Genomic DNA, 24,066 nt, shown 5'->3' on the forward strand with positions numbered 1-24,066 from the left:
AACCACACAGCCTTTAAGTGTGTGTGCTTTTAGCCTTAATAACCTGAATTTAATAATCTTAAACTTAATAACCTTAAGAAATTTTGGAAATTACCTGGACAACTTTGGAAATAATACTTTCATTTTTTTACCACTATTTCTATTTTTTATCTAAAAAAAGAATATGAATGCAACATCTGAAGATGATGTGATTGTAGTATAGTCTAGTTGGATTATGGTTGAGCTCTGGATTTTCGCTCATTTGAAAAAGACCAAACTGTTTAAGAACACCTACTACTGTTAAGTAAGTGCGTATCTTGGGGGATAGGGCTTTACCCCACTCTCGTTTCCTAGCAGGCCTTATGAATCATGTCAGTCTTTCCTATATGTTTTGTTGTTTGAATGACCTGCTTGAAAAAATGATTGCTGTAATCAGTGATACTGGAATAGAACGAATTTTAAAGTACCAAATTGTTCTGGTGACTGGGTTTTTGATAAATCATTTTTATAATTGTCTGGACAGTACTAACAGAAGTGAGCATTTTAGAGATGTCAGCACTACAAATGTAGGCTTTTAAACAAGAAACAAAATGTCCCAAGGCTGAAAATAGCCTATCCATTGCTCCTTGCTGGATTTCACTTTAGTCCAGATGTTTTCAAACAATTTTCATTACATCAGATTACCTTTTTAAAATCTAAACTGAAAAGGTCTTTTGAGTGTGCCATGAAGGGTTTTCTTTTTACAGTAGCAGAAAGGAATTTGTCCCCATATTGAACAAAACACTTTTCTGGTGTGGAGGGAATATGCATCTTGTACACATTCAAAACATTAGAAGCTAAGCATTGTAGCGGAGAAATAGCATTGAGTACTGAATTACAGGCTTATTCTTAGTTATCTGTACTTTCTCAGAAAAACAGTTGAGTATCTTTTAAGTGGTGTTTTGTAAGCACCATTGCAATGACTGTTGCATCAGACTATTGACTCAGAATTACCAGGGAAGGGATATCTACACATACCAGGTGTAGAGTTTTAATTATAATGTGTCTTAAGTGTTTGTGGATACTTAATGCTTTGAGACAATGTAGAGGTACATCCTGAGGATTTCTTCCATAGTTTTTCACTGTATTGAGAGCATTCCTGATTAAAAAAAAAAAAGAAAAATCTAGTAAATATAAATGTTTTGGTTTTAAAAGCTATCCTCTGATAGTTGCTTTTTTTGTTGTGTTTTGGGAGCAGGGGACTGATGAATATATTTCTTTGCTTTCATTGGATTATGTGTAAATCGTCATTTACCTGTGCTCACTTATCTATCCCAAATGACTAAGAGAAGCCCCTTTTGGTTGTGGTGGCTTTCCTTAGCTGCTTTGTGCCTTTAGATTTATTTGTCTGTTTAGGGTTTGGTTTTGGGGATTTTTTTTTTGTTTGTGTTTTTTTATTTTATTTTTTTATTTTATTTAATGTCCAGAGCAGTTAGAAAAAAAAAACCTGATGATGGTCAAAACTTTCAAGAGAAACACTCTCTGAAAAAGTGTAGATGGAAGTAGGGAAGTGATAAGGAGGCATTGCCATTGTTAGAATGACTATGAAGGCATAAATTAAGTGTATTTTAATTATATTCCCAACTCTTCTCATGCTTTTTCATCTGAAAAACTGAATTTGTTTATATTGCTTCCTTGCAGAGTTTGTAATTAGTTGCCATGCATTCTTTAAAGAGCAGGTTTGCAAAGGTGGCAGAGTGTGTACCCTGGAGATGGTCTGAGGGTCTTTTTTGGCCAATATAATCTTAATTACTGGATATTTTTGTCAAGAGTCTATAATTATGACAACCCAAAAAAAACCCCCAGTCTATAGATTTGTTGAAATCTACAATGCTATTGTGTTATCTTTAGTTGATCCTTCTTTTTCCCCTTCTGTCTGTGCTTGATCTTTTTTTGGTAATGTTAAAGAAAATACAGCTCTCATAAGGGCAATAGCTATGTTGTCTCATGAAGCTTTTAGTGCCAAGGTTATCAGTTACAAAAGTGGTTGAAAAAAGTTGTAGTTAAATATCTGATGGCTTTTAAATGCTTCCACACTATGGTTTGTAGCAGATGTTTTTAAAATCATAGCAGTATTAAACATTTCTTCCCCCCCAAGTACTGTGTTTAGAAAGATAAAAGTTTTGAATGAACCTGGAAATGGATTGTTTTCACGTTAGCTTATGTCAGTCAGATGAAAGATACTTTTTTTTTCCTTCATGTTACAGCACTGCTGTAGAAACGAGGTCATTGTCCTTTCCACTACTTCGTACTTCCAAAGAGTAACTCAAAAGTGTTTAGAAAGCAGTATTGGACTTTTCTTCCCAGGACTCTGCCACTGCTTTGGAAATGTTTGTGATGCTTCTACTCATGGTAGAATTGTTCTGCAAAAATGTGCAGGTGGAATCTACTGGTGGCCTGTAGAGAATCAGGACTGAGGTTTCACTTGTTGGTAATGAAAATGTTTGAGGTTAGATTTCCAGTACCTTAGAAGTATAAACTGGGCTTCTGAAACCATTAAGAGGAGATGGAAATACGAATATACATTTTTCTCTCAGATTTTATTTAGAATGGTGAAAAGCTTTGAGAACAAAGCTGCCATTGTTAGGGATGATACACCTGAGAGATCATCCCAGGGTTGGATTGGCAGAAGACGTGAAGGAGCCTTCGGGGGCGGGGGGGGGGGTGGGGGGGTGGAATTAAACAAAAATGAATTAACCTCTGCCTTGTAAGCTGTCTTCCTTTTTCCTTTTGAAGTGTCAGTTTGTGGTTTTGATAAATGTCAGAAGCATTCTTCTCAAATAAGATTCTTCTCTGCATAATCCAGCATTATGGGTTTTTTTCCCTCTTCCCTCCAAAGATTACTTTGTCCTTCCTCTGGTTTCTAATCAGACAAGTGCTCGAGAAATGGGATGGATTTGACAGCTAAGTGTGTTTCTTGCTGAATTAGTTTTGTAAGGGAACAAAAAGAGGCACATGACAGTTTATTGTTTCCTTCCTGTTTTGGAAGTTCATTGACTCAGTAAAATGGGAACTAAAATTCCCCCCCCCCGACCCCCCCCCCCCGACCCCCACTTTGCTTCTTGGTTTCAATCTTGTTTATAAGTATAATATTTAACATTATGACAAAGAATCTGTTTTACACAGGCATACAAGTCAGCAGTCTGCAGCATAGTGTATCTGTCTAGGTATCGGATACGCTGGTAGTTTGGCGCAATATGTTTAAGTAGAACTCATCTACTCCCTGTCCAGAAGAAAAGGCTTTGTAGGCTTTGTAGAGAGTATGATTTAGTGAAGCTTGTTCTGGTTTTTTTGGGGCGTATTAAGTTAGTATATTAGTTTTCAAAGTTACCTGATAAGAACTTGTTTAGGCTTTTTTGTTTGTTTTGGTTTGTTTTTTTCCCCAGCTGTCCCAAATAACAGATCAAGAGAGCCTGCTTTTATGATTCTATAATATTTAAAAGCATTTATGACAAGGACTAGGGGAAGAAAGCAAGTACAGGTTGGCAGTCTGAGGTTGGTTTACTTTCAGGTAAAAGACTTAAACATCATAGACAGTGGCTTGGTTGTTTTACTGGCACCGAGGAGTTCTAGTCATGGATCTAGACTCCACCATGTTTAAGCATTACACAAACAGCATACAAAAAGCATGCGACTCCTGTATGAGACAGGAGAACAAGTAAATAAGTACAGGCTGCTCTGGAAGGAAAAGAAAATGAAGACAATATTGCTTAGTGCAATAAAGGAGCAGCCACTTGTTGTGATTGCTGAAGTACGTTCAAGTTTTTGCATAAGTTTCATCTCAATGGAAAGTCTTAGCTTGAGGGGAATGGTAAGGGAGATGCTTCAGGATGCCTGGGAGGTTCTTCTGTGGAATACACGTTAAAAAAAAGTGGGAAATTGAAATTGCTAACATTATCCCAAAGTGCACAAGGACCAATATCTTGTAAACAGTGCAAGAGCACAACTGAACTCTTCAATCTCATTTGACAGGAAAATGGAAGCCTTTGGAAGGGAGGTACAGTCTGTGCATTGAATTAAAATAGCGTTTTAAATGCTTATGGGTAGAACAAGACTGTTAACAGTCTTAAAAAGAAATTAAGGCTTCAAACACAAGTTCCTGTTGTCCTTGTTCCCCAAATATTATTTTTTTTCCATGTTATCCTCACCAAAACTGCAAAGCTATAAATGTTGATCAAATTTTTTTCAGGAGACCATTCCAAGTTGTAGGTGGAACATGCCATGAAGTTTAAGACATGTTCCTCGCGCATGGCACTGAGCAAATCTTTCTCTTTGTGGGAATGTGACTAGTATTTCTTTGTTTGCTATCTATCTTTGTTATTTTCTTTGAATTGCAGACTTGAAGGAGGTTTAATAATGATGTTATGTCTAGGTGGGCTATATATACCCTTATTTGCTACACTTCTATTTGCAACCAAGTTTTTCAGCTTGGAAGTATTCATCATGTGGGTCTTAATGCCCTGTAAAAATGTACAGAGATATTTTTTTATTTGAGACAAATTGAAGATAGTGAAGAAGGAAAAAGAAAAAAAATTATTCCTGAGATTAGGAAAATGAACTTACTGTGAATAGAGTACATAGAAGTTATGCAGTTTGTCTAATTAGTTAGGAGGCTATTACCACCTCTAACCATATGATACATTAAAATAATTAGGAAAGCTGTTACTAGAAAGACAGTTCAGTATAGTAACTGATGGTACAGAGCACTTACAAACTGAAACAAAGTAATTCTAAGAAAGTGCCTGAGGTGTTAGGGCAGCTGGGAAGGAAAAAGAACTCAAAATCCATTAGAATTAGGAAATAAAAGACACAAAATCTGAAGGGAGCACTCTTGTTTTCCCCTTCATCCTTAAGAATGTGGTTCAGTTGGTCCTTGTCCTGCCACAAAAGTTAATATCGGGAAATAAAAACAAACAAATGGAAAGAATTAAGCCATTGCTGTCTTAGCATGCTGGTTGCCTGTTGGTGTGATGACTCTACCTTCCCATGTGATAGATACAGCTGTCCAAATTTGTGTTCTGTATGTGCAGTTTGTTTGGTTTGATGAGCTGTCAGATTTAGATTTAAACTCTCTACCATCACTATCACCCCATGCTACCTCAGATCCTTCTTATTAGGACTGTCAGGCATGCTCGTTCATTACGTTTTGGAGGACTGGTTTATAGTGACAAGAGGCTATTACTTATGGTGGCATTTAGTCAGGCCTCTTTGCTGCAGTATAAATGTTCATTTTACAAAATTGCAATGCAAGTTTGGCCAAGAGCTTTTACCTCTGCTATGGCTCACTGAACCATTTGCATCTTATGAATTGGAGCCCTAAGTCATGTTCATTTAATCAGTCACTCCAGTGCAAATACTGATGAAATCGCCAAGTGATTTCTTGGCAAAAGGCAACTCTGATTGCATATACTTTTCCCATGGGGTATAGCCCCTGCTTTTATTTCATTCCTAAATAATTTTTTGCATGATTGGAGGACTATGAATAAAGTCAACAATATATTTTTGTTTTTATTTCAAACCCTGACGGAAGCTGCAAAGGACATATGTGCATAATAAGGAAAAGGGAAACTAATCAATTGTTTAAAAACAAAATTGCTACACATAATGTATTTTCCTTTACCAAAAATTGTTGACAACCATTTAATATTTTAGAATTCCTTAAGTTATAAAATAAATGTTATTTTTTAAACAAGGGAAATCCAATCATTTCTCTTAATCTTTGCATAGTTGTAGCTTTGAAAAAGATTGTACACAGTTAAAAGCACATTACTGAATCCATACAGATATTCCTGTGCTAGGAGATTTACTTCAAAGTGAGGTGCTTGTTGTAACAGCTTCATACTAACTAGAGTATTACTGCTTTTTCAGTGAGAAGAGTTGCAACTATTGACAAGGTGTGTGACTAGTTCTGTTTCACCTACCACGCACCCTGCACAACATCTAATGATGCATGACTTTTTGGTAGGCTTCTTTGACTTACTAATGCAGAGGAAGAATACCTCCCCCCCTCCCAGGTTATTTTCTTGTAGCATTAGCAAGCTGAAGGATCTCAGGAAATTATCAGATGAACGCGGGAACTGGTAAAATGATGGGTGCCTGTGTTTGGGGAATTAGAACGACACATCCCTCTTTCAGTAGCAACAAATAAGTAGCATATGTAATGTGGCTCTAAATGTGCTGGATTTTACATCAGCACAAGTCACTGCTTCCTGAAGAGACTTTCCTTCTAAATAAATCTTCATTCCATTCTGTGACCAGGTATTCTGTGTGCTGTTGCTAGGTTCTTCCAGGTTGGCATTTTCATCATGGGATATCTGTCAGATGTAGCTGTGGTGTCAGTACTCCACGTCCTGGAATCCTTTTACGTTCCATGATTGAGTGTTCTTTTTTGCTGCTTTCAAAGTCTGAAAAGACTGTCACAGATAAAACCAGGCTCTGTTGCACTGAGCATAGCTGAGAATATGCAGTGACAGTGGTTGGTCCACAAAGCTGCAGCTGTGGTGGTGTGCTGGTTTAGTTGTCAAAAGAGGATGAAGGCCAAGCAGCCAGGGGTTTGCAGGCATTTTCATAAAAACCTCATAGGAATGTTACTTGTACAGGAAAAGCCCATGGGCAGAAAGGGGAAGTTACAGTTACGTGGATGTAGCCATGACTCAAGTTACTTAGTTTTTAAAAAAAACTTAAAGCAAGGAAGGGAACGTATTTCTGGCTTACTGCCACTGTTCAATAATGGGTTATAGCCTCAAGATATAAATGGGAAGCAGAGGACTGAGTAGTTGGCCAAGGAGTTATTTTTAGGGAGAAAGTTTATTAGGGAGAAAGGGGTTTGGTTGGGGTTTTTTGTTTGTTTGTTTTCTAAAAAAACAGCAACAGCACCTGCAGTTGAACAACAGAGTTCTTGGATTACTTACTGCAGCAACTATTTTGTGAACTTCTGGTATTTCTGGGAATAAACAAGCTACGTTTGAGTGTGAAAACTATTGATGTGCTTCCCTGCAATATTTAGGAGACCTTTGCTTAAATAGGGGAATACTCAAAACAAGGATGCTTAGGCTACTTGGTGGTTTGATTAGAGAATGATGCAGAGTTAGGAGTTTCTTGGCAAGGTCTGTGAACTTAGCACTCACAATGATCATCTTTTTAAAGTTGTGGTGTTCTTTAAGTGACTTTTGAAAATGTAAGGCTTTCATGGCACCCAACACTTTTCACAAAAAAAACCATCTTATTTGTCATTTACACGTAAGAATAATCTGTCTGAAGTCCAATGAGAACACTTCTGGTCATTAACAGCTTCAAATTTTGAGGTTTTCATTAGTGGAGGCCTGGTAAAAGTCGTGCATAAGAATAATGTAGAGAGGAGAGCATGTTCTGGTGCAACATTAGGAAGGTAAAGAGAAGGAAAAGTAGAATTTCAGTTTAAGAAGTGAACTCTGTAGTTACGCATTTTGTATTGAAGCTGAGTTGTACAATCGCTGGCCCTGCTTTGGTTTTTGGGAAAAAATTGTCTCATACTATTATTATGTTGTTTTCAAAGGAGCATAAAGAAAAGGTTGAAGTCTTGACAGCTATGACAAAGTCCAGTGCCATAATGTGTCACCAGATAAGTGATACTGTATAGTCTGTGGCAGTCAGCAAAGCATAGCAGCCACTATTTATATGTCAACTTTAAAAGAGAAGAAGTGTTACCCGAAGGGGAGAGAATATCAGAATTTGACAGCCTGGTAGACATCTGAGGTTAAATGTCATCTTTTGAGTAGATTTAACTTACATATTCATTTTACGTATTGAGGTCTGAAATTCCAGCCTTTAAGTGCTTATTTTGTTACTTTATGTCACTTAAAAACATTGTGCCTAAGAACAGAGGAAAGTTTTGTGATAGAGCAGATGATCATAAAGGTTAGGTCATAATTTTCAGTATCTGACTTATACTGTGTAAATATGTAGGTGCATATGCAGCCAACAACAGGAGAGAGAGATGCATCTTGTTCATTTCTTAACCTTAAAAAAAAAAGTTGACTTTCAGTAATAATTTGTATATTACTTGGATTCCTCCTCTATTATATCAAATGATTTTCATGTTTTCTAGGCTTGCTGTTCTTTGTAAGCTCTTGTTTCAATTTAAAATTTTAAACTAGAGCCTTGTTTGTATGTCTCCATGAGCAGCATACATAATGCATGGAAAGTAACTGTGTAGGTGTTGGGATTGTTTTGTTTTCTTCCCCTCCCCTGCCATAAGTTGTTTGTCCTGTGAGCATTTGTTTGTGTTTTGTTTTTTAACTTCCTGAGTACTCTTGGCCCTTTATATTGCTCGGAACGGGGGGGCGGGGAATAGAACAGAGATACCTCTATAGTTATTTTAATGATCTTGGAAGAACAGAAGTTGTTAGCCTTCAAACAATATTTTCAGCTTGGCATTTATGGGGAACAGTATGCTTTGAATCAGAGGCACCATATTTTCCTCAAGAAAATTGCCAGTATCTTTTTTACATTCTGAAGGCTGTGTGAAACTTTCCATTGAAGTGTGAATTACAAAGCTTTGATTGTATGACTGAAAAGATCACTTCCTGTGATTTCACAATTAGTCTTAAGCGTAGCAGAGGCTAAAATTGATAATACCTTCATGCCGTTTCATCCATTCTGTCTGCTATTGTTTTTGTGTGAAGTTGGTAGTAAATCCAATTATTTTCTAACAGTTTTACTTGAAAAATAATATTCTATAGCTTTAAAGTCACAGTTTCAGAACTTTAATGATTTTAATCTAGAAACTGGTAGAAGGTAGTTGTCTCAAATACAGATTCCTTGGATGTAGGGGAAAGAGGGAGGCAGAAGACTGAACTGTGACCTTCGTCTTCTGTTCCCCAGCTGTAGTGCAAGCTGTGTGTTCTCTCTGTTTTTTGACTTAAACGCAGCATGCAAATCTAACAGCCAGTCACATCTAGTGCCTGGATCCCTAGATCAGGGGAAAAACTGCACCACTGCACAGGAAGGTGGAGAATGCTTTCCTCTCCTTGATCTTACTTCAGCTGGTTCATATGTGTCGTGGTTTAACCCCAGCCAGCAACTAAGCACCACGCAGCCGCTCACTCACTCCTCCCCCCCCCCCCCCAGTGGGATGGGGGAGAAAATCAGGAAAAGAAGTAAAACTCCTGGGTTGAGATAAGAACGGCTTAATAGAACAGAAAAGAAGAAACTAATAATGATAATGATAACACTAATAAAATGACAACAGTAAGTAATAAAAGGATTGAAATGTACAAATGATGCACAGGGCAATTGCTCACCACCCGCCGACCGACACCCAGCCAGTCCCCGAGCGGCGAATCCCTGCCCCCCCCCTTCCCAGTTCCTGAACTAGATGGGACGTCCCATGGTATGGAATACACCGTTGGCCAGTTTGGGTCAGGTGCCCTGGCTGGGCATGAGAAGCTGAAAAATCCCCGACCATAGTCTAAACACTACTGGGCAACAACTGAAAACATCAGTGTTATCAACATTCTTCACATACTGAACTCAAAACATAGCACTGTACCAGCTACTAGGAAGACAGTTAACTCCATCCCGGCTGAAACCAGGACAATATGGCAGAATATGAGACTTTTGAGGATATGGCATGCTTTTGTGCCACTTTGCATATTGCAATTGCACTGCTTTATGTTGCTTTTCTTTTCACAACCTCTCATTCATGTGCCTATCCTAGCTTTTCAAGAGCATTGCCCGTGGTAAAGAACCTTTTGCACCTTTTAAAAATAGGTGTATGATACATGAATGGTGGTGTAGGGTGTGGGTGGGTTCGTCTAAACCCTGGGTACCTGATGTTATGCTCAGGACTGGCAGTTGCAACTTAGAAGAGAGATCCTGGACTTTCTCTGAATACATTGGCTTGATACACTTTGGTAGCCAAACATGTCAAGAGTGGGCCAGACAGTGTTAGGAAGGGAGTTGGGAATAGGACAAGAATGGATTGATGTGAGTGATTGAGTATAAAAACTTTGAGAAGCCTTGTGAAGCATTGGTGTCCCCACTTGTTTTTTAATGTTGTCAATTCTGGTGTCTCCTTCTCTGGAAGAATGTTAGAGCAGGTAGAGAGGGGCAGCTAAAATAGTCATAGGACCAGCTGTCTTAAAGGAAGAGACTGAAAAGTTTGCAACTTCAGCATGTGGACCAGGCAGGGTGCACCCTTTAACGGATGTAATCCAACAGCTATAGTTCTTTAGGGAACATGGTGGGGATGGACAGCAGAAAGTGCCCGGGCTTGCATGCTCCTCTTAGATAGCATTTCCTGTTGCTGCTGCTGAGGACCACTGATCTGACCCAGCAGTGTGTTTCATATGTCCTTAACAGGAGAATGTCACAGGCACTTGTCTTGGACTGTGACCTGAATATAGAAGTTAAGTAAATTGTTCGAGTACTTTTGTGGTTAGGTGGTGATTTCTATCAGTTGAGAATTTGGTTCATGGCTTTGGAAAGAGTCAAATGATAACTTATTCAAGGTTCGTTTATAGGGTGTTTGGTGACATGTTTTCTCAGCTGCAACTTTTGAGAGTTGTTTCTGTATTTCAGTTAGTGGATTATTGCAAGGTAAAATGCAGTGAAGGTACTACCACGAAAAATGCTACAGATTTGCATGAAGCTAAAAGGACCTTTTTTTTTTTCTAATTTCTTTCAAATGGGTCCTGTTTTCACAAACTTTTTGTACAATCATTTTTTCTGAGGTAAAAAGCTTCCCCCCCCCCCCCCCCCCCTTTCTTTTTAACAGGTTCTTGAAGATGCAGAGGCTCAACATTTGTTCCAGTCCATTCTTCCTGATATGGTCAAGCTGGCACTCTGTCTCCCTAGTATCTGCACCCAGGTACGTAAATAGAGCTAGCTAAGTGCTCTGTGGCAGACCACTTTTCTGCAAACTGTAACTAATAGCTAAGGTCAAAACATCAGGATCGTGTTATAATAAAAGCTATAGGTTTTGTGTTGAACGTAGCTGAGGCCTAGGGAGCAGAACGGACAATGCACTTCTATAATGATATAGTGGAATGTAAAAAAAAAAATATATCTTGCTGTCATTTTAGCCTGAACTTCAGTAATGTTTTCCTTTCTATATACTAGAGTTGCTTATTGCTTTTTTAAAATGAAAATACCATGAAATGTTTCAGGTTTGAAAATCACACTTACAAATTGAACTACTTGAATAATCTTAAAACGTGATTTTTTATTTTAGAATTTTTTTAATCCTACAAGTAGTATTTTCATAAAGCCTTTGTTTACTTGGAAACATGTTTTATTCTAGTTAAAGCATCACAATACTTGCAGACATACAAACATTAACTAATTCATTGTTATGGGAATCAGTTTTGTAGGTAGTAAAGCTGATGAAAGTGAATAGGACTGATCAAGCAAGAGTGTATGATAGGTAACACATTAGCAGGGTTATAACTAATTTGTAACCTCCTTTGTTACAGTTTTCTAAATTGATTTTATTGGACAGGACCAGAGAAAATCTCTCCCTACTTTGTTAGGCTGCCGGGGTCCTACAGTAGAGATAATTTCAAACAGTATGACTATTTCCTAAAAATGTTTTTACTAGTCACTTGATGGGGGAGCTTTGTGCTTAGAAACTTCACAGCATTCTCAAAAAGTCAAGCACAAGACTTGCAAGTTCATATAGTAATGCCTTTTATAAAGATGATGTACTGTTAGGCAATGTAAATTGTGAAGAACTTTGTCAGACTGATTTTTTTGGTTAGACATAAAGCTAAATTTATTCCAGTATAACATAGTGTCAAAAATATCCTATTTTTATAGGCTTGTAGAACTTATTAGAGAGAGCTTGTCAGGCTTTTTTTCCCCCCTCTAGCTGTGTGACTTCGGACATTATAATGTAGCTTGTTAATTAAATAGCCGGAAGACAGAATGAGATTCAGTGAACGTGAATGTAGTAGTTATAAGAATCAAGTAAAACTGGTTTTGTGGAGTAAACTGGGCTGTGTATTCAACAGTCTGAATTAGTAGCAATTTCTGTATTCACAACTAGAAAGATTAAAATGTAGCTGCGCAGCTGTCCTGGAGCTACGCTAATGATGATGGCTGAGAATATTGGAAGAAGAGATGAATGTGGTGAGCAAAAATTCCAAATCAGGAAGCTAAAGTCTGATAAAATGGAAGATGTATAACACTTCAGGTGGTTTTTTTTTGTTGTTGTTGTTCCCCCTGCCCCTTAGTTTCTTTTTATATTAAAGAAACCCTGACTAAAGTCAAATAAAACTCCAAACTGAAGACCAAAGTGACGCTGAACTTCTTGTTCATTGTGATTATAAAAGATTGGATAATCATGCACTTCCTGCAAATATTATCAGTGTTATTTTTTCAAGTAGGATTGAAAAAAATTCAGAGCAAGTCATAGACTGATGATCTGTGGCATGCCTTCCATGTTTCTTTGTAAAGTGTAAAGCATGGTTATTGTAGCTGAAAGCATTCCTTAAGGGTTCTTAACTATACAGCTGTCAGAAGTGGGCTTTTACTTCAGTTTTTAAGATTGCCCAGGATTTATAGCATCCCATCTACTTCCCCCCTCCTCCCCCATTACCCATGGTTTTGTTTGACAAGCAGTGTTTTCTTGGTCTTTCTTTTTATTATTGATTAGAAATCTGCAGTTTGTCAAGCAAGCTTTTTCCTAATTGTCTTGAATAAACGGTTCTTGACTTCAATGGCGCTGCTGATTAAAGGGTTCACCAATGGCCTAAATTACTCTTGCTCTAATTTAACAAATGTAATTTGTGCTCCTGTTTTTTCTTCTAAAATGGGTAAGCTAATTATTTTTCTCTCTCCTCCCCTCCCTTCTGTCCTGCCCCTCCCTCCCCCTCACTTCTTTGTTGGTAGCCAATACCTCTGCTGAAACAAAAGATGAATCACTCCATCACAATGTCACAGGAACAGATTGCTAGTTTTCTAGCCAATGCTTTCTTCTGTACTTTTCCACGTCGCAATGCGAAGATGAAGTCTGAATATTCTAGTTATCCAGACATTAACTTCAACAGGTATGGCACTCCAGAGTAAATGAAGCTGATAACCCTTCAATGAAAATATTATTGTTGTCGTTTACAGGAGAAACTCCTGTTTCTTTCATGTTCCTATCACTAATTTCAGTAGTTTGCTTCTGTCTTTTCTGTTTACCTCTAAGGGACAAGAAAACTATGCAACTACGTAAGAAAGGATCCTGTGCGCAGGAAGATACGCTTAATATTCCAAATTATTCTTCATGCATGCACATGCACAGGCACGTTCTTGTTGTGGCATAATTAGGCTGATATAGTTCCCTACCTCCTCATAAGCCATTTGTCTGCAAACGGTATATTTTAGTTGTGCTTCCGAGTGTTCTATATGTATTTAAATTAAAGGTCAGTGTTTCCCTAGCCATGTTACTGTTGTCTCCTTTGTGTCAGCAGTGGTGATCTGCACATTAAGTCAGATCAATAGGACGTGATTCTTCAGTATGCATACAGTCTCTTATCATTTTAAGGCAGTTGTAGAGCTGCATGTTAAAATAAAGCTGTCCTTTTTGCTACAAGTTAGCCTAAAAAGGTTTCAAGACCACAATAAGAATTTAATTAAAGATACTCTGATTTCTAAACAAATGCTTATTCTTTTTTGCTCAATGGTAGTTTACAGACAGATTTGATTAGAAATTTTTCTTCACATCTTTTATTTTTTAAATATGCTTATTTAAATTTTAAATGGGGGACGAAGATGGAGATATTTCCTGCTGCAAAATATTATGGTTCACATGGACTTGTAGATTAGAAATGAGTTTGTTATCTTCTGGACGCTTCCATACAAGTCTGTGTGGATCAACCTCAAGTTTATTAGGCTGCAGCTTGGACAGATTATTGATCTAGAGGTTTTTCTTATTCCTCACAGTTAACATATGTAGTGTATATGCTCTGAAAACTGAGATGAAATATAAAAATACTGTTACCTGTGATCCAGCACACTTGGGTATGCCCTGTCATGAGCTATATTGGACTGGAACTTCCCAGAATAAATTGTCAGGCATGCTGACATACTAATAATGGTTTTGGTGCTTGCTGTCTTCAGGGGCTAGCACACGTTTCTCTATACTGTGTATTTCAGAAGAGAGACCAGGGTCACTGTCTTGGTGTTTATTCCAACAGTGCAGTGGGTTACAGAAGAGAATTGTGAGTGGGCATTAATGTGCCATACAATTCAGCATATTTTTTCCACCATTAGTTCATAAGAACAAATAAATGGAAAGTACCATCCATGCATTAAAAAAGATCTATGTTCAGAGCAGTGAAAGAAGACAGTAAAGTTCTGGAAAGAGTTCTGTTTGACTGCACCAGCTACACACTTCTAGCTGGATTTTATGGTTTTTTTAAAGGACTTTAAGGTACCAGGTTTTGTTGTAACTTAAGCATGTTATAAATCAAGCAGTTAAATTCTTACCAACTATAGAATAAAATGCTTTTAAATCAGTGCAGTAAATTCATATTCTCTTCTATGAACATTGCACAGCAATGTAAAGTCACTGTAGTACAGTGTAATACTAGTGGTTAACTCGGGGCATAATATTTTGAACTACTACTAAATAAAAAAGCCTTGGCAAATTATTAGGTAAATAGTTTCCTGCCATAGACTTAAAGAATGACCAGTAGTATAAAGTATTAACTATTCAGGATTTTCTATGCTATTCCAGTCATCCTCCTTTGTTTTCTGACATGGCTTCCTAGTCCTATCACTCAGAGTATGTTCCAACAATGTTATTTAAAAGGGGTAATACAGCAGCCAATCTTCAGGCCTTCCTCTTGCATTATGGATGAGGTAATACTCAGCTTTTAGTCACATAGGGTAGAAAGCCATTTTTATTCATTTAAGTGCAAGAATATTGTTGCCAAACTGGAGAAAAGAAAGGAAGCTGATGTCCTCTGGTTCTTGAGGATTAAAAGTGGCTCTTCCTCAGTGTTTGCCAATTTGTGTGATTTTTATATAGTTACAGTTTCCTTTTTCAGTCCTATTTCTACTTAACCATTTGTCGGACCACAATTTCCCCTCCCTGTGTATTTTGCATTCGATAATGAGCAGATTAGTGAAGTAGAATATGAGGTGTGACAGGCAGTGGATAAAATAAGAGGGAATGCCTCAGTGAGAGGGGGACTGGCAGAATAAAAACAAAAGGAGATTGAAAAGAGTGAGTGGTGGAGGGAGTACTACAAGAATTTACAGGTTTGTATCATGATACTGTGTATAACCTGACTCAGTTGAAATCTAAAATGAGGAGGAGGAGGAGGATGGATAGTATCCTATTTCTTTTCCTCCTGTCAACCCTGTATTTTATCGCCCTGAAAAGTTAGTTCTTTAGTAGCAAGGACAGAGAATAAAATGTCGAGTTTTCAGCTATTGTTTCAGCCTTGTAAAGACGACAAGGTTTGGTCCATTGCAGTGTGTATTTTCAACTTTTACAAAAAAGCCTTTTGTGAAGCTGGATATACTCAAAAGGCAGTAGGCAATGACTGAAGTTAAAATGTTTGTGATTTTTTTTTTCCTTTTTATAACAATGTTTTTGATGTAAAGGCTTTGGAGGCTGCTGCTTTGCTGTCTGCTTAGGGATGGGCATAACAGATTGTTCCACACAGCAACTCTTTCTCCCCACAGTATTATGGTCTGCAGCTTTTTCCAGACTTAGTTCTTTCCTCAGCATAATTCATCTGCTATATGACTGAATGAATGACTTTGTTCTTCGGGTACAAAATAATAATCTGCCATGGTTCCCTAACAAAGCAAAATTACTGAGCGGATGCTGGCATTTGAGGGATTTTTTTCTTTAGCAAATGTGGTGTTCCTCAATTCTACTACACATGCCCTTTCTACATTCATACAAAAGGCTTCCACCCCTCCCCTCAAATCTTTGAGACTGACAAAATAAAATTTGTGCCTTAAGTTAGAAACACAACTGTGTAAGCTGTTTCTTTCTTGTGTTTTCAATTTTACACAGCAGTCATTTATCAATTCACTTTATGCAGACTTAAGCATTAATATCTTTTTATACACTATAAAATAATTACAGTTTCTCCATTTAAATGTTGTCATGTTCCCTCTTCCCTCCCACTATTCTCCCTGCTTTAGATTTTTACGTGGTATTAACTAGCATATGTGACTTCCACCCCTACTTCCCCCAAGGTACAAATCTGTTTGACAAAATAACAGACAGTCAGTGCAAGATATTAAGAATTTACTTCCCCCCCGCCTCCCCTTCTTTTTTCCCTCTCCTATTCTTCCCGCCCCCCCCCCCCCCTTCCCCCCCGTTAAGCATTTTCTGGTGAACCAGTGCTTGGCATTGTTAGTACAGTGATGATGGCAAGTTGTTTGAATGCTGGTGCATGTGCTGCAACTGATTGGAAGGCAGGCCATTGTATGTGTTAGTATTAACATAAGTCATCCATGCTTTACCTCTTCTGCCTGTTGGTCTTGCCAAATGAGAGAAGGAAAAAAAAGAAAAAAAGTGAGCATTCCTCTTTTGACACTGAAGCACTTAGTTTAATAGTATTTTGTGACACTGACTATTTTGATTGTTCCTCATGCTACAGACTGAAAGTCACCTGTGTATAATGAAATACTCAATAATTTAATTGAATTCTTCCCTTTCGTGCTTGGCAAGGATGGGCCTATTATGATTCTTAGGTCATTAATAACATAGTCCATTTCAAATGTAGGTAATAAAATGGAATTTGTAGTTTAACTTTGAGAGCTATAATATTTATGAATTCTAGTAGATAGAATGACAGCTGTTCAGTGGCCAAACATTAGATCATACTAAATAGCATAAAATACTGCTTCTGTTCAAAATATCAAGTTAATTTAAAGAGCTCAATTTTTCTTTTTAAAAACGCTTTTATGGTATGTAAGATGGAAATAGATTGGGCAGTTTTATGCAAAAATATCCCATCACAAAAGAAAGAAATAATTAAATTTGCTATTTTATTCCTCTTACTGATAAATTTTCCATGGAAGTTGCATGCGGTTGAAGGTAGAGCATGAATTGCATTGACTGTTCTGAAATCATCTCTACAGTTATGGTGTTGGTTGCACAGTTTAAAGTAGTTTCTTATGACAATGCTTGTAATTAAACTTCTTTGTGAATAGTTTGTGGTTTAACATGGAACTTTTCATAGAAAACATATTCATGTTGAATTTTTTTAAAGATAAGATTGAACTATGCTTTCTTGCATTTATTTTTTGTAAGATGCTGAAACAGCTACTGTCCACTGTCACAGAAGACTTGGTGCTGTGGAGGTTTTTCTTCCCCCCCCCCCATATTGACCATGTTATCAGACCTGTGTCTTAGCGCTGTAGAATTTGGTAATTTAGGAAACTACCTAGTTTGATTATATGTAAAAGCAAAGTATGAGGAAAAAAACTTCTGCAATCTTGAGTCAGTGTTCTGGATGACTGAAAAGGAGACAGGTTTGTCAAGGACCTGCTTTGCTTTTTCTATGTCTTTGACTGCTGCAGATCCATTCTTAGCTGTTGTGTCAAGTTACAGTAACTGCTGTTTTCCTTTTTCAAAAAAATACTGTAGTTAAACTGGAGAGACTATGCATCTGTAATAGCTCCCATCAAAACAGTTGAGGCTGAATTCATAATTGAAGGTAGTATGTCTAATGGTATAAGCCTGGTGGATCATCTGGCACGTATATTAGTGGATGGTCTGGTCTGAAACTGCCAGTATTCCACTAGGACTGAATTTCTTTATCAAACAAACCTTTAAAGTAATTTCAAGTGATTGGAAATGAGGGGAAAATCCCCCTTAGTTAAGATATATATGTCTTTCATGGAATGTATAATATATGAAAGGAAATGGGCAAACTGTATAGTACATTTATGCAGGAGAATTGAAACCTAATTTACCAGTAATGCAATTGTCTCTACATAAACAACATCAATTTTGCAACACTAATGAGTATTCTCTGGGGAATAAATTATCTAGCAACTTTGAGAGAACTTGGTTTGGACTGCGAGATGCATTGCTCCTCTGAAAAGTGGTTCTAGGTTTTCTGAGTTTACAGAAACTGATCTGACAAAATTGATTCTGTTATGCCTACCTTAAGTACAAGTTCTAATTAGCCTTGGATGGAATACTTCAAGTAGAGTATAATTTTCTGAAAAATTTAAAATCAGCATTTGTGTGTGGTACATGATGAAATAATATTTAAATAGACAACTTTAAAAGGATGCTATTCTTAACACACCTGGCATAATTACTTTGCTGTACTGATTAAAACAGTATCCAATCTGAATATTTTTTGTTAGCTTAGTAAATATAGTAATTTAGTCCAGAACTTAGTTGTACCATGGTGTGGGATGCCTTTTGTTTTAGATCCTCAGGGTAAAACATTTTACCCTGCTATTCCTTGGTGTTGAGTACTTGGAATTAGCATCTTATCATTTCATCCAAGTCAAGTATCAATCCGATGTACTTCAAGACTCCTAAATCACCAAAACTTTTTCTTAAAGCATGTTTATAATGCTCCAAGCTACTTACCACAATAAACAAAAGTACAAAATAAAAAGCACAGAGAATACAGATGTGGGTATATGTGTGTGTCTAAGATGGAAAGATAGTTTTTGCATCTAGATTACCAACAAAATTGCATTGCTCAATTTTTTGTTTCTACAAATCTTAAAAGTCACTATTTATCTAGAGATGAAGTTCTAATTAAACATAAGAGTATTGAATAGTACGATGATCTTAAATAACTTTGTGATGACGACAGCTCGTACCAATGACACATGACTAAGTAAGAAATTGCCTGTGAGGTTGAATTATTGAATGTATTGTTTTTCTCCTACTTGACACCAAGGGAATTCAAAAACTCTAAATTACACCCTGTATAAACAGAGAAAAGGAAGGCAGTTTTAATACAGAAGGATGGAATTCATGAGATGAAGTGGAAGAAACATACACTAGACACCAGAAAAGCAGAACTGGGGTTGCTGTACCTAACTTGTGTAAGGTTGTGATATGTCTTCCTACTGGGAAATGCAAGATCTGGACAGCGATGATGTTTCCTTTTGTACTGTTTAGAAAGCTGGTTAATTTGTCTGCCTTTCATCTCTCTGGGAGGAGTTCCTCATCTGTATTATTCTGCTTTTGATTTATATAAAGTCCAGATTTCATGAACTGAAACTTTAATATCCTGAATAGTATTTAGTTCTCCCTTATAATATTTTCAGTGGCTGCAGGACTTTCTAGTAAGGGTTTATATTTTATATTGGATACAAGAATTTCCCATTTTAAATTTGCTAAGGTTTTTTCATCTTATCTTATATAATTGATGTTTAAATATTTAAAGCTGTCTAGGGCAGTGGTCTCCAAACTTTTTTGATTGCACATACCTACCAGTAAAAAATTTTTGAGCATGCACCCCCAATATATGCGTACTTATTTACTTATAAATTACATACATGTGCTACTGTATTAATATATTGCATTCTAAAACGTGCACAAAAAAATTTTTTTAAAGTACGAGATAAAGATGAAATAAACACTATTTTAAACATATTTTTTATTTTATGAATGGTACATAAATACTTTTTTACTGCATCCTAGTAGATTGTCTGGCGCACCCCCTGGTGTGCTTTGGAGAGCAGAGTGGGTCTGGGGTATTGCTATTCACAAAATACAGGTATGTAAGCAGGAATGAAACATTGTATAATTCATTTCTCTTGATAAGGGGAGTGTAAATGGTAGCAGTGAAACACTTGTTGCAGCTCCATTCTTCATGTAAAGTCCTTGACTGGTAACTGATTGGAACTATCTCTGTCTTTTTCATTGAAGCCAAGCTTTAGTGATGTACCACTCTGGTTTAAAAGGCAGATAGATATTTCTGTAGGGAGCGGGAGGGGACACCCCCCCCCCCCAATACATAATAAATTGAAACAGCTTTCTCAGAAGAGAACTTCAGGCAAAGGATACAGGTAATTAATGTAATTCCAGTTATTCCTATATGGTAGGATGAATTACTTTAATATATTTAGAGAGTGAAAGAGATTGTTCTCTATCCTGTGCAATCATGTGATAAGTACACATAATTACATACACATTCCAGCTCTTACATGATGGGGTTCTCCCTCTGTGCACATTAATGTATACAGATTTCCTAGACCTTAGATACACTAATATCTATAGGTAGTACTTAATATGCGTGTAACTAAGGTTACCTTGAGCACAATTGAATAAAATGTCAAATAATATTGTGACAGGACCCTTACTGAAACAAAGTGTTTTCATCAACTGTGTTTAGCATTGCAAATCAAAGCTTAAAAAAATACTTCATTACAAATATGATACTGGTTTTGAAAAAGGGAGGGTTTTATTTTTCTCTCGTGTTCGTGGAACTGCACTTTCTTTTTTACGGGGGGGGGGGGGGGAATTGCAGGAGGAAGATGGAAGGGATTCTTCTTGTGTGCTCCCCAGTGCAATCAATGTAATACTAAATGATGAGTTTATTGTGCCATTCAACACTATGTTAGTTTTTCCTTTAGGGTTCCACGTATCAGTATGAAATTTTAGTAGTTCCCATTGAGATTGCTAGCAATTGAGAATCCTCAGCCTTTTCATGAAAATAGCCCTCAATCATATGAAGAGTAATACAAGTTTGACAGTAACATACTGTTGTGGTTTAACTCCAGCCAGCAGGTAAGCACCATGCAGCTGCTCGCTTACTCCCCCCCTACTCCCAGTGGGATGGAGAGGAGAATTGGAAAAAAAATAAAACTTGTGGGTTAAGAACAGTTTAATAACTAAAATAAAATAATAATAATAACAAAATATAATAATAACAATAATGATAATTATAATAATAATGATACAAATTAATATAACAAAAAGAGAGAAATAAAACCCAAGAAAAGACAAGTGATGCACAATGCAATTGCTCACCACCTGCTGACTGATGCCTGAGCAGCGATCCACCCCTCCCAGCCAGCTCCCCCCAGTTTATATACTGGGCATGACGTTCTATGGTATGGAATACCCCTTTGGCTAGTTCGGGTCAGCTGTCCTGGCCACACTCCCTCCCAGCTTTTTGTACACCACCTCGCTGGCAGAGCATGGGAAACTGAACAATCCTTCACTTAGGATGAGTGCTAGTTAGCAGCAACTAAAACATCAGTGTGTTATCAACATTATTCACACACTAAATCCAAAACATACTGTACCAGCTACCAGGAAGAAAACTCTGTCCCGGCTGAAACCAGGACACAGACGTAAGCACAGTATTTCCACCCCTACACGTATACCTCCAATAAGCTTAGGCTTGAAATGCAACAAGACACAAAAAGCAAGGCGCTTGTTTTTTTCTTTTTTCCAAGTGTTTTGTCATCCTATACATTAGACAAAACTTTGTTCAGTAATCCGCTGCGTTCTTGAGGTTGAAGGTAATGTCGATTCCGTATTTTCATTTCTGCCTTAACTTTCCATCCTTCCCACTGCTCAGTCCCTTCACTGAGTGAAATTCATCTCTCCATACTACTTCCTTGTAAATCCTTCTTCCACTTCTATTTGTAGGAGAAAAATTAGGTTTTAGTAAAATGGCTTGCACTTGCTTAGATGTTATGTTATTTTTAGTGAGATCACGCTAAAATACAAGAAATAATACAAGTGTGTCTTCAACTACAGTAGTAAGGTAAAAGGCACTTTTTAGTGCCTGTAGTAGTTAAGAAAAAGCACACATAGTTATTTTTGGGGACCGTAAGTATAAAATTGTGTATCCATGCTTTTGCAAACAGCACACATGAAATGCCATGGATCTATGAATGGGAAGTATTCTTTGAAGTATGGTCCATACTGTAAATTTTTGCATATTGTTACAGCGTGGACAGCTTTCTGAGTCTTATGATAGGTTCCGATTTCAGTGTAAAGACACGATTATACTTTTTGAAAAGAAACATTTAAAAGAAGCCCAGCCTGGGGATGGGAAGATACAGGCTGCGGATGGAAATACTGATATGAAATTACTTAACTGGGAGGTTAAACCACATGATTGTAATGGTTCCTTCTGCTTGTAAAAATTACTGGAGCCAGTTCTTCAAATAATCTCAAGGGATCAATTAAACTCCTTGGAAATTAAATTTTACAAGTAAACTACTGTATTTTGATTATACCTTAATCAGAAACAATGTCTTTTGGAATTGTTTACTTAAGCTGGTTCAACTTTCCCCCAGTAAACTATATGCATGCCAAGGTCACTTTGTGTAGCTCTTAATGTTATTAAATCATGTTGATGTTGCATTATTGGAAATGCACCCTTTAAAGTATCTTGCAGATTTGCCACTTGCCTCAGCACTTGAAGGACTTAAGAGCAGGTTCTTTAAAGCTTTTGGCTCCAGCTTTCCAAGGTGGAAGTGTCGGTTGAAAATAAGACAATTTTGAGTTTGCACTCAATGAGACTGCAAAAACCAGAATATTGATTACACTTCTAAAATGCTTTTTTCCACCCTAAAATTTTAGGAAAACACTAATGCAAAACAAATGCATACGTTTTTGTAACAATTATTGAAATAGCATAAACTATTGCCTTGTAACTTTACAGTATGTTTACTGACAATTGTTGAGTAATTTAAAAAAAATTTTTTTAACGTTTTCCCAGTATTTGTTTTAATTATTTTTAATATTTTATTTCTCATATATAGGATTTCTCTTCAGAGCAATTGAATTAATGTCCAAATATTTGGTAGGAAAAAGTTTTAATTTAGCCACAATGACTACTCGGTGTTTATGACATTGTTCACACATCTACTTTCTTAGGTTTTTAAATCTCTGACCTTGATTTCTTGAGTACTTAAGTGTATCTCTGTAGAGGTCTTTTATTTGATTAACATTGCCGCTACCCTGGCTTGGAAGCTGGAGAACCAGAAATAAATTTGCAGCTGTGTTTGGTGATCAGCCCTGCAAGGTTTCTTAGCTCCTGTGTCTGCTAAATTGAAGTTAGCTGCATGGCAGCGGTAACATCTTGTACAAAGCAAAACAGCTTACGTATGCAGTTGCCGGTAATATTTCAATTACTTCGATTGAAAGTGGGCTTGCAGTGCTTTGCATTTGATTTACAGTGCACTTCATTGGATGAGTTCTTTAATTGGAATTAATGGGTTTTTGCCTTGGGTTCTTTTGTCAGAAAATTGATTATGTGGTTTCCACTTACATTTTTGGGTTGGTTTTTTAGTAGGATCTGTGTCTCAGAGCTTGAAGAAGAATTTTATTTAATATCTTATTGATGCCGTTATCTAGCTTTGTTCTTCAAAATAGAGATACTTGTTTCAGAAATAAAACTTCTCATAACGTTGTGTAATGGATCATTTCAGAAGTAAGGTTCAAGGTTAAAATGTTCATAACTTTGCCATGTTATATCCTCACTTAAATTAATGGGGCAGGACTGGGCCATTTTTGATTGTTGTAAATATCACTTGCTTTTACTGTTGCATTCACAAAGATAACTGGTTACTTTATGCTGCGCTTAGGAAAGCTTGGCTGCCTGTGTGTATGGGGGGCTCTGTGTTGGTTTTTCTCTTGTGCTTTTCTTCTGACTTAAGTATAGCTTGGGGGAAGTCTTCTGAATCGTTAATGTAATCGTGATATGATTTCTGTGGAAATCTAAAAGAACATATAAAGCAATCAAATTCAATTGAGTGAATATCAATAACTTCAAATAATTAGATACTATGCGGATTTAAGGCCAATTTGTAGCCCATTAAAATCTGTGGGGATTTTTCCACTGGTCTGATTGACCTTTAAAACATATTCCTAATGTAAAGCACTCTTACTTGAAATAGCTGAAGACAAGAGTTCCTTGGTCTGGTTATATGAAAATGCGCAAGTACTATACTAGTGTTTTGCAAATATACATATATAGTAAAAAGCATGTTTGTAGATAGCCATCTTCAGTTTGCCACTGGCTCACTAATAAAGGTAAATTTTAGACACAGAAAATATTAAGTAAATTTCAGCATAATAATCTAAGACATGGTGTCTTCAAGCTGCCATAA

The 24,066-nt window shown here is 36.9% G+C and overlaps 1 protein-coding gene across 4 annotated transcripts in view; it reads left to right on the plus strand.

Moving 5' to 3' along the window:
• The window catches only part of PARG (poly(ADP-ribose) glycohydrolase), a 75,031-nt gene that overhangs the window by 21,611 nt on the left and 29,354 nt on the right, over positions 1 to 24,066 (plus strand). For all 4 annotated transcript variants that reach the window (XM_075025595.1, XM_075025593.1, XM_075025594.1 and 1 more), the window contains 2 exons: positions 10,775 to 10,867; positions 12,889 to 13,046. In XM_075025595.1, coding sequence (XP_074881696.1) covers positions 10,775 to 10,867; positions 12,889 to 13,046 — 251 coding nt within the window. The remainder of the gene's footprint in view (positions 1 to 10,774; positions 10,868 to 12,888; positions 13,047 to 24,066) is intronic.

This window comes from Buteo buteo, chromosome 4, assembly GCF_964188355.1.
Source record: "Buteo buteo chromosome 4, bButBut1.hap1.1, whole genome shotgun sequence".
Classification (NCBI taxonomy): Eukaryota; Metazoa; Chordata; class Aves; order Accipitriformes; family Accipitridae; genus Buteo; species Buteo buteo.